We start from the raw sequence: 12,500 nt of genomic DNA on the forward strand, positions 1-12,500 counted from the left end.
TGTCATTTACATTCACCTTCTCATTGTCATTCTACTTCACCTTCTCATTGTCATTCTCACTCGCATTCACCTTCTCATTGACATTCTCATTCAAATTCACCTCATTGTTATTCTCACTCACATTCACCTTCTCATTGTCATTCTCATTCACATTCACCTTCTCATTGTCATTCTCATTCGCATTCACCTTCTCGTTGTCATTCTCACTTATTCACCCTCTCATTGTCATTCTCACTCATTTACCTTCTCATTGTTATTCTAAATCATATTCACCTTCTCATTGTCATTCTCACTCACATTCACCTTCTCATTGTCATTGTCATTCACATTCACCTTCTCATTGTCATTCTCACTTGCATTCACCTTCTCGTTGTCATTCTCACTCACATTCACCTTCTCATTGTCGTTCTCAATAACAATCACCATCTCATTGTCATTCTCATTGTCACTGTAACTATCATTTACCTTCTCATTGTCATTCTCACTGACATTCACATTGTCATTCTCACTGACATTCACATTTTCATTCTCACTCACATTTACCTTCTCATTGTCATTCTCAATCACATTCACCTTCATATTGTCATTCTCGCTCACATTCACCTTCTCATTGTCATTCTCACCCACATTCACTTTCTCATTGTCACTCACTCACATTCACCTTCTCAGTGTCATTCTCACTCACATTCACGTTCTCATTTCCATTCTCACTCACATTCACCTTCTCATTGTCATTCACACTCACCTTCTCATTGTCATTCTCATTCACCTTCTCATTGTCATTCTCGTTCACATTCACCTTCTCATTGTCATTCTAATTCACATTCACCTTCTCATTGTCATTCTCATTCACATTCACCTTCTCATTGTCATTCTCATTCGCATTCACCTTCTCGTTGTCATTCTCACTCACATTCACCTTCTCATTGTCATTCTGACTCATATTCACCTTCTCATTGTCATTCTCACTCATATTCACCTTCTCATTGTCATTCTCACTCACATTCACCTTCTCATTGTCATTCTCACTCACATTCACATTCTCATTGTCATTCTCACTCACATTCACCTTACTTCATTCTCATTGTCATTCTCACTCATATTTACTTTCTCATCGTCATTCTCACTCATATTCACCTTCTCATTGTCATTCTCACTCACATTCACCTTCGCATTGACATCCTCACTTCTCTTCTCACGCTCATTACTCACAAACAGACGTCTAACACAAGCATCTTCCTCCCTCAGGTAGGACTCCCTTACACTTTGCTTCCTTGAACGGCCACGATGCTGTTGCAGAGACGCTCCTCGAGAAGGGCGGAGAAGTGAACGCCAAGGATAGTTATGGTAAGGCGATTGGAAAGCGAGTGACTTCTTAAAGGCGCCAGAAGAATTTTGCTTTTGTTTCTTTTCTCTTCTTTGTCTTCATGGAATTGATAACAATTATTGTTATAATTTAATAAGGGAATCTTTTTCATCTTTTATCATTAATTTTATTGATATTTATTTCTTTATTCTATGAATTTTTCAATAAAATATTTTCATAGATTATTTTATAAAATAGAAATTAATAGATTTTTCTATATTTCTTTATACTATAAATGTTATAATGATTAGTTATAATAATTATGATAATAATAAGTATGATCATCTTAATTATTATTGATATTATCATTATTATTTTCATGATTATCTAAAAGAAATATGATCATCCTCATCATCAATGGTGCTATTCATATTATCATTATTATTCCAATAGGATTACTATTATTATTACTCCTATTTCTATTAAATTATCAATTGTTATCATCCTTCTTATTATTATTGTTATTTTGATGGTGATCCTGTTCTTGTTCTCCTACATGCTTTTGTTGGTGGTGTTGTTGCGAGGTCTTTGTCAGTGATGACAAAGACAATGATGATAATGGAGAAAGTAATGGCAACAAAAGCAACAACAATAATGATGATGATGAAAAGTTTCATAATGTTGATGGTGGTAATGATAACAATATTAATGATAAAGTAATCATCACTGATAATGTTGGTGATAACACTTTCATGATGATAATAGAACTAATGATGAAAGTAATGATATAATTATAATGATGATAATAATGATGGTGATTGGAAGGTAAATAATGATAGTGATAATAGTAATAGTAGTAAAAATACTTTATGATACTGATGATAAATACAATTATTAGAAATATTTTAGATATGTGTTATGAATGATTATTAATACATTATAAATTATAATTACTATAGATGATAATTATTCTCTTTATTCTCATTAATTGTCATTATTGTTGTTATTATTTTTAAAAACTATTTTCATTATCAATATTATTGTTATTACTACCAATATTAATTTCATTACTACTACTATTATCACTACTACTATAATCATCATTAAAGTTATCATTTTTATTACCTTCATTATTATCATTAAAGTTATTTTTATGATTACCATCATTATTGTTATCATCAATATTATTCATATTATTGTTATTATTGTCTTTATTATTATTATTATCATTATTATTGTTATTATTTTTTCCATTGTTATTATCATGCCTATCTTTATTTTTTGTATTTTTATAATAGTCTTCACAGATACAATAATAGCTTAACAATTGCAATGATTATTATAGCAATAACACAAAACAAAATCATATTATTGATAAATAATTTTCGAACATTCATTTCTGTTATAATTTACCTTCTCATTATCATACACATTTTTTTCTTTTCCTTCTCATTTCTATGCCTCTTCATAATTCTTATTTTCATTAAAATTATTTCATCATTTGCCTTAATACTAATATTCATAATATTCATAGTATTACCTATTCTTATCCTTATGATCCTAATCATCTTTATTAATCACATTCTTGAAATTAGTCTCATTCTCACTCACATTCACCCTATAATTTTCATTCTCTGTCACATTCCCCTTCTCATTGTCATTCTCACTAACATTCACCTTCTCATTGTCATTCTCACTCATTCACCTTCTCGTTGTCATTCTCACTCATTCACCATATCATTGTCGTTCTCATTCACATTCATCTTCTCATTGTCATTCTCATTCACATTCACCTTCTCATTGTCATTCTCACTCACATTCACTTTTTCACTGTCATTCTCACTGATAATGACCTTCTCATTGTCATTTTCACTCAAATTGCCATTCTCACTCAGATTCATCTTCTCATTGTCATTCTCACTCACATTCACCTACTCATTGTCATTCTCACTCACTCACATTCATCTTCTCATTGTCATCCTCACTCACATTCACCTTCTCATTGTCATTCTCACTCATATTCACCTTCTCACTGGATTTCTCATTCAAATTAACCTTCTTATTGTCATTCTCGCTCACATTCACATTCTCATTGTCATTCTCACTCACACCCACATTCTTATTGTCATTCTCACTCACATTCATCTTTTCATTGTCATTCTCACTCATATTCACCTTCTCACTGTCATTCTCATTCACCTTCACCTTCTTATTGTCATTCTCACTCACATTCACATTCTCATTGTCATTCTCACTCACATCCACATTCTCATTGTCATTCTCACTCACATTCACCTGATCACTGTCATTCTCATCCACATGAATCTTCCCATTGTCATTCTCACTCACATTTACCTTCTCATTGTTATTTTCACTCATATTCACCTTCTCATGTTACTCTCAGTTGCATTCACCTTCTTATTGTCATTCTCACTCATATTCATCTTCTCATTGTCATTCTCACTCACATTCACCTTCTCACTGTCATTTTCACTCAAATTCACCTCATCATTGTCATTCTAACTCATTCACCTTATCATTGTCATTCTCACTCATTCACCTTCTCACTGTCATTCTCACTCACATTCACCTTCTCATTGTCATTCTCACTCACATTCACCTTTCAATTGTCATTCACACTCACTTTCACTTTCTCATTATCATCCTCACTCACATTCACCTTATTATCATCCTCACTCACATTCACCATCGCATTGTCATTCTCACTCATTCACCTTCTCACTGTCACTCTCACTCACATTCACCTCACTGACATTCTCACTCACATTCACCTTTTAATTGTCATTCACACTCACTTTCACTTTCTCATTATCATCCTCACTCACATTCACCTTATTATCATCTTCACTCACATTCACCTTCTCACTGTCATTCTCACTCACATTCACCTTCTCATTATCATTCTCACTCATTCACCTTCTCATGTTTATTCTCACTCACATTCACCTTCGCATTGTCATCCTCACTTCCCTTCTCACGCTCATTACTCACAAACAGACGTCTAACACAAGCATCTTCCTCCCTCAGCTTGGACTCCCTTACACTGTGCTTCCTGCAACGGCCATCATGCTATTGTAGAGACGCTCCTCGAGAAGGGCGGAGAAGTGAACGCCAAGACTAAGGATAGTAAGGCGATTGGAAAGCGAGTGACTTCTTAAAGGCACCAGAAGAATTTAGCTTTTGTTTCTTTTCTCATCTTTGCCTTTGTGGAAATTTCTGACAAATACTATTATAATTTAATAAGGGAATCTTTATCATCATTTGTCATTAATTTTATTGATATTTATTTCTTTATTCTATGATTTTTTCAATAAAATATTTTCATAGATTATTTTATAAAATATTTTCATAGATTATTCTATGAAATATTTTCATAGATTATTCTATGAAATATTTTCATAGATTATTCTATGAAATATTTTCATAGATTAGTCTATAAAATACAAATGAACAGATTTTTCTATATTTCTATATATGTTATAATGATTATAATGATTAGTTATAACAATTATGATAATAATAAGTATGATAATCTTAATCATTATTGATATTATCATTATTATTTTCATGATTATCTAAAAGAAATATGATCATCCTCATCATCAATCATAATCATCATCAATGGTCCTATTCATATTCTTATTATTATTTCATTACTATAACTATCATTGTTACTCCCATTTCTACTAAATTATCAATTGTTATCATCCTTCTTCTTCTCATTATTGTTATTTTGATGGTGATCCTGTTCTTGTTCTCCTACATGCTTTTGTTGGTGGTGTTGTTGCGAGGTCTTTGTCAGTGATGACAAAGACAATGATGATAATGGAGAAAGTAATGGCAACAAAAGCAATAACAATAGTGATGATAATGAAAAGTTTCATAATGTAATGGTGGTAATGATAACAATATTAATGATAAAGTAATCATCACTGATAATGTTGATGATAACACTTTCATGATGATAATAGAACTAATGATAATGGTAATGACATATATATGATAACAATGATAATGATAATGGTGATGATGAATAATGATACTAATAAATTTAGAAATATAAAAGTTTAGTTAAGTCCCCCCGAACGGCGGGTCCGTTTTCTTTGACATACGTAATGTCTCCCATGTTCCACCAATATTTGATGTTTTTATTTTACGCTTATTTACTACAAGAAAGACATGTTTTGTTTATGTTACACCATTTATCAGGTGTATGTTTTTCCATTATGAAGACTATATATTTTAACTGCATTGAAACAGAAGTGTAAATCATTTTATATCAATATGATTTTCTGAATAAATTAGCAGACGCTCAACAACACCACGTGTTTCAATGGCTAAAGAACATCTTTATTTACTGCACGAATGTGGCAAGAAAACCCCACATGTATAATTCTCCTACTCTTTGTCACTCTATATTTCTGTATAATTCTCTATATTATATATATTATATATATATATATATATATATATATATATATATATATATAAAATATATATATTACTGATAAATAATTATCAAACATTCATTTTCATTATAATATTCTTTCTCATTATCATACATATATTTTTTTTTCTTTTCCTTCTTGTTTCTATACCTTTTCATAATTCTTATTTTCATTAACATTCTAAGTATTTGCAATTTTATTAATATTTAAAATATCCATACTATTCCTAGCCCTTACCCTTATCACCCTAATCATCTCTATTAATCTCATTCCTAAAACTAGTCTCATTCTCCCTCACATTCACCTTCTCACTGTCATTCTCACTCACATTCACCTTCTGATTGTTATTCTCACTGACATTCACCTTCTCATTGTCATTTTCACGCATTCACCTTCTTACTGTCATTCTCACTCATCCACCTTCTTCTTTTCATTCTCACTCACATTCACCTTCTCATTGTCATCCTCACTTCCCTTCTCACGTTCATTACTCACAAACAGACGTCTAACAGAAGCATCTTCCTCCCTCAGGTTTGACTCCCTTACACTTTGCTTCCTTGAACGGCCATCATGCTGTTGCTGAGACGCTCCTCGAGAAGGGCGGAAAAGTGAACGCCAAGGATAAGAATGGTAAGGCGATTGGAAAGCGAGTGACTTCTTAAAGGCACCAGAAGAAGTTTGTTTTTGTTTCTTTTCTCTTCTTTGTCTCTGTGGAAATTTATAACAATTATTATTCAGATCTAATAAGGATACATCTATCATCAGTTTTTCTTATTTCTTCATCATTCATTATTCTTTTCTATTTATCCATTCCTTATGTTTTAGTTGTTTATTTGAGTTATTTGTAAATGTTACATATTCATTATCATTTTTCATATGTATTGCAATGTTATGATTATTATTATCATAAAAATATTCATTATCATTATACTACTATATCTTATCATTTATTACAACTATATTTTTATTATTATTATTTCAAGAATTTTATTTTTGTAATTGTCAATTTTCATCATTCATCTTTTTTTTCCTCTTTTACTCTTTTCATTATTGATATCATTTTTATTTATACTTCAATATTTCTTATATATGATTTTATACATATCATTGCTATGATTATTATTATTGTTATAGTTAGAATTATCATTATTTTAATTATTCATATTACTGCTATTTCTATTGAAATTATTATCATAGGTTATCCTTCCTCTTGTCATCATTGATAATTTTGCTGATGATCCTGTTGTTCTTGTTCTCCTACATGCTTTTGTTGTAGTTGTGATGTCTTTATCACTCATAGTACCAGTGTCGGTAAATCATGATGGTAATGACAATGAGGATAACACGATGGCTTCCTTGTTCTTCCTTCTTGCAAACACCCAAGTCTGCTCACAGCTTGCTTGCAACAAACATGGTTATGCAGGTGCTGTAGAGGAATGCACTACTTGGCATTCGTTTTACAAAATAGCTCTTCTCGCAACTTAAGTTAGGTTTGCTAAGTACAAAGATAACATATCCAAATGAAATATCAATAATATAAGTTCATACGAAAAAAGATATTACCTATTTTGTTTGATTATTATAAAGATAAAGATAATACTAATAAAAATAACCATAATAATGATGATAATGATAATGATGACTAAGAATAACATTGATTATGATTATATAAAAACATTAAAGATAACAACAATAATCCTTATTATTATCAATATCAAAATCAAAACAGTTAGAATGACCATTATTATTTTTAAATTATTTTTATGACTGATATCATAATTTCTTTCATTATAAATAGTATGTTACTGATAATAGTAACTCCAACAACAATGATAGAAGTATAATTAAAACCTTATTTTAATTATGGTTATTATTTTCCTTCCTATCATTGCCATCAGATTATGCATTAATATTATAATGATCATAATCATTCTTCAAATCATAATGATTCTCATTCATGAATACTTTTCCATTTTCATTTCCACTCATTTTCTTCATCATTTTCCATCCCTTTCATTTCATTCTCTAGTCATTTCATGCTTATTCATAAGCTTTCCTTTTTGCTAGTATTTATCATAAATATTTTCATTAGCATTATTATCATTAATATAATAATCATTACGATTATAACAGTTGTTGCCATTCAAATTAGCATTGGCATTTTCATTCCCAACCTCAGTTCCTTTCTCATTTTGATTCTCATTAACATCATGACGACAGTTTTCATTTTAATTTTTATCCTCGCAAGTCTCAGAGCCATTCCAGTCATAACTCTCCTTCTGCAACTCTTTGTCACTCTAAACTTTCTGTATAATTCTCCTTCTCCTACTCTTTGTCACTCTATACTTTCTGTATAATTCTCCTTCTCCTATTCTTTGTCACTCTATAGTTTCTGTATAATTCTCCTTCTCCTACTCTTTGTCACTCTATACTTTCTGTATAATTCTCCTTCTCCTATTCTTTGTCACTCCATACTTTCTGTATAATTCTTCTTCTCCTACTCTTTGTCACTATATTTTCTGTATAATTTTCCTTCTCCTACTATTCTTTGTCACTTTATATTCTCTTTATAATTCTTCTACTCTTTGTCACTTCATTTTCTGTCCAATTCTTGTTCTCCCACACTTCATCATATTTATTTCTCTTCTCATTATCCCTCTCAGTTCTCTCTTTCCTTTTCATCTTCATGCTCATCATCCATTATCATTATGTTCCCATTAATGAGTTGTTCTAACTCATTACTTATACCATTGTTTATATTAACACTTGTTATTTTTACTTTCATTTATAGAATATCATTGGTTAATTTCATTTTTATTTTTAGAGATGTTATATTGTTTTATAACTAACTTTATTATACTGTAATGGTTATCATTCTCTTTTGTTATTCATATTTGTATTCTTTTTCTAATTACTTCTATCAACATTTTGTTATGTAGGAATATATATATATATATATATATATATATATATATATATATATATATATATATATGTGTGTGTGTGTGTGTGTGTGTGTGTGTGTGTGTGTGTGTGTGTGTGTGTGTGTGTGTATTATCGTCATCAATATTATTGTCATATTTCATCATCATATATATCTTGATTTATATAATATATTCTTAAATATATATCATATCTTTATCATTATACATTCACATCTCACTTATTTCTGAACAAATTTGAATAAAAATGAAAATAAGAAAATTAAACAAGTGTTTCACTGAAGAGCAACATTCAAACATTGACAAGTTCTACAGTCAAGTTTACCTTCAGGACAAACAGCAATGCACTTGGCAGCTCGTTATGGATACACGGCAGTGCTGGAAGTCCTTCGGGAGGGCGGGGCCGACGTGGATGCTGCAGATGGTGAAGGCGACACGCCCCTCCACAAAGCAGCTTCAGAAGGGCATCTCCTCGCTATATTCACGTTGACGAACTTTGGGGCTTCCACGTACAAGAAGAATAAAAGAGGAAGGACTCCGCAGGACTTGATGCTGAGATCTTCCTCCACAGAGAGCCGTGGCATGGAACTTTTCCAAAGCGTGTCCATGGTAATAGATTGTATTGGTCAGACTCTGGTCCTTCCTCTGTCACCATTGGTTTTCAAAGTTGTGCATCATGGGCAGTGCCATGGTTGCTGAGTGGCACTGTAACTAAATCACCAAAGGATTCTAAATTTTGATTCTTATTATATAATGAGACATAACATGCTAATGCATTTATCTGTTGAATATTGATTACTTTCAGACACACGTGATGCAAGGGTGGGTTGCAACCGAGAAGGAAAGGATCAGATTGCAAAGAGAAATCCAAGTGCTGAAGGTGAGTTTTCATAGAGAAAAGGTATAAATAAAACAGAAATCAAAAGGATAATGAAACGATGGAGAATGATCAGCGGAATGACAGAAAAAATAGCAACCATTTATAATCAAACGAAAACCTTTCTAAAATCCATTATGAAATTTCATGTGCAGAAAGCAGGATAGTCAGACAGACAGGCAGACATTTATAGATAAGGGGAGACGGGGTGAACTAGGGAAGTATTTAGGATGAAATGCAAAGCAAAATGTAAGGGTTTTGGTGACGGCTAATCTTTTATAAGTATTTGATCCGCTTGATTCTTTTACGACTCCAATCTCCTTATCTCGTGGTTCTCAGCTTTCCCTCCATCCATTAACAATGTCAGGAAGGAGAAGACTTGTTATCATAAGTGAGGCAATAATGATATGCTTGCCACTTCCTTCTCTAGAAATAACATGAGCAGAAAGAACGAGAGATTAGTTAGATGATGAACAAATAAATAAATAGATAGAGAGAGAGACAGAGAGAGAAAGAGAAAGTTAATTTCATTTGACTTTTTGAGCACCTATTCCTACCTTATACAGAAGCAGCATGAGCAGGAAGAGCGAGAAATCAGTACGATAATGACCAAGAAGACAGAGTTCAGGAGAGAGAGAGGTAATGTTAGAGAGAAAGTTAATTTTGTTTGTCTTTTTGAGCACTTATGATACTTTTTCTTTACTCATCCAGAAGCAGCATGAGCAGAAAGAGCGAGTGATCAGTGCGAAAAGTGCCGAGATAGTGAATCTACAGAAGGAGACCAGAGACCTGAAGGAAGACCTGAGGAAGAAGGAAGAGGAGATTGTATTACTCAAAGTATGCACAGGAGAGAGCGAGGAAGAGGGACGAAATAACAGAGAGAAAGGAGGAGAGGAAGGGACAGATATAGAATAATGTTTAAGAAAGAGGAGAGTTAGTGTGAGATAGCGTTGTGTTATTAGTAGCTTTTTGTCTGGAGAACCTGGAGCTTCCTGAATAAGTCCTTGTAGGTGTGAACCTCAACTATTCCAAACGAAGAGAGAAAAGGTTGCAGGATTTGTGTAAATGAAAATGCAACATGATGAGCAATTTTCTTTGCTTCCAAAATGCATTAGCTCCTTTTTAAAAGTGATTTTATTTGTCGAAATGAGATTACTGGTTGGTCGTGCGATTCCACTTGCTTTGCCTGTGATGCCTTGCTCTTCTCCTCAAGCCTTTAGGACAGAGACATCCCTACAGTGTTGTCTTCTCTTACAGGAGGAGCAAGGACATGAGAGGAGTAGGATGGAGACTGAGGTGACTAATCTGCAGACGGAAAACAGCGAACTGAAGGATATCCTATGTCTCAGAGAAAGGGAGATCAGAGAGCTAAAGGTAAGAGCAAGAGCTTCCGAAATACATTAGCCCCTTTTTAAAACCGATTTTATTTGTCGAAGCGAGATTACTGCTTGGTCGTGCAATTCCATTTGCTTTGCCTGTGATGCTAGGTTCTTCTCCCTAATCCCTTTAGGACAGAGACATCCCTACAGTGTTGTCTTCTACAGGATATGCAGGAGGAGCAAGGACGGGAGAGGAGTAGGATGGAGACTGAGGTGACTAATCTGCAGACGGAAAACAGCGAACTGAAGGATATCCTATGTCTCAGAGAAAGGGAGATCAGAGAGCTAAAGGTAAGAGTAAGAGGAACGGAAACTGTGGTGACTAATCTGCAGACGGAAAACAGCGAACTGAAGGATATCCTATGTCTGAAGGAAAGGGAGATCAGAGAGCTAAAGGTAAGAGTAAGAAGAAAGAAAAGAGGAGAGAGAAAGAGACTAAAATAAGGAGAGAAACAATGAAGAAGTATTGTATTCACACATTGTTTTTCTACATGGTTAAGTATACACTCCCGTCCCGTTAAGAAGGCGTGACAGTCCTTTACTTTACAGGAGCAACACACAGCAGACGTTGGGAATGCGACAAACAGGTCGGAGGGCGAGGATGCGAAAGTGAGGAGGATATTAATTCTTATGACTTATGATGCATTGCACTGAGGGTGATAATAATTCTGAGAATTAACTTCAATGGTGATATTAGTGCTTTTAACATAAATGTAGTTGCACTGAGGATGATGTTAATGCTTTAGACAGAACTTCAAGAAAGAAAGATTGGGAGAAAGATAAAGTGCGAGAGAAGGAATTAGAACAAAGGAGGGAAAGGTTGAAGGAGAGGGAGAAATACATTTATACAGAGAGAGAGAAAGATAAAGAGAAAGAGAGTGAATGGGAGGAAGAACAGGCATAGTGGTGACAGGAGGAGACCGCATGTCATGTCCCTGGCGCCTTTTGCACACAGGATCGTCTGGAAGAAGGAGCCAGGAAGATTCGGGAGCTGAGGGCGGAGGTGAGGGAGATGGAGGAGCAGCTGACGCAAGCCGAGGTAACGTTTCCTTTGGAGGTCAAGCGGAAGTACAAATACACAGGGATTGAAGTCACTCCTGGCCAAAGGGAGATGCAAGATGTAGATGCAACATCAACAACAATGAAAAGAGATTGATAGATTTGCATTCAGTGGAATCAGTTGCACAGTACATTAGGCTACACATGTGTGTATGAAGTATATCTCGAATCTTATATGTATAATATGTTAGAACTAATTAAGATTTTATATTGCAGGAGCAACACCTGGAAGAGGTGAGGAACCTAGGAAGAATGTTTCAATGCACAAGAGAGGAAGAGGCAGCCGAAGAAAGAAGGGAATTGAGTCAAATGTTAAGAAATCGGGAAGAGAAGATTGAGTCCCTGAAGGTAGGCATGAGAGGATGCACACAAACATACAAGCACATGCATATTTGTGTATACCCTTAAAGAAACATACCTACACATACACACAAACAAAATTCAAACACAAACACACAGAAATGCATA

The 12,500-nt window shown here is 33.5% G+C and overlaps 2 protein-coding genes and 1 long non-coding RNA gene across 3 annotated transcripts in view; 2 read left to right on the forward strand and 1 right to left on the reverse strand.

The window, feature by feature from the left end:
- Positions 1-12,500, forward strand: part of LOC122246354 (uncharacterized) — a 1,434,769-nt gene that overhangs the window by 996,111 nt on the left and 426,158 nt on the right. The window contains exon 38 of the mRNA XM_086535286.1: positions 12,249-12,380. Coding sequence (XP_086391412.1) covers positions 12,249-12,380 — 132 coding nt within the window. The remainder of the gene's footprint in view (positions 1-12,248; positions 12,381-12,500) is intronic.
- Positions 1-12,500, reverse strand: part of LOC122263496 (uncharacterized) — a 1,386,165-nt gene that overhangs the window by 724,448 nt on the left and 649,217 nt on the right. The gene's annotated exons all lie outside the window — the stretch shown is intronic.
- Positions 1-12,500, forward strand: part of LOC147466573 (uncharacterized) — a 277,312-nt gene that overhangs the window by 6,582 nt on the left and 258,230 nt on the right. The window lies entirely within an intron of this gene.

The sequence above is a fragment of the Penaeus japonicus genome, unplaced genomic scaffold (assembly GCF_977035675.1).
Source record: "Penaeus japonicus unplaced genomic scaffold, GWHDUDI00000001_assembly GWHDUDI00000043, whole genome shotgun sequence".
Classification (NCBI taxonomy): domain Eukaryota; kingdom Metazoa; phylum Arthropoda; class Malacostraca; order Decapoda; family Penaeidae; genus Penaeus; species Penaeus japonicus.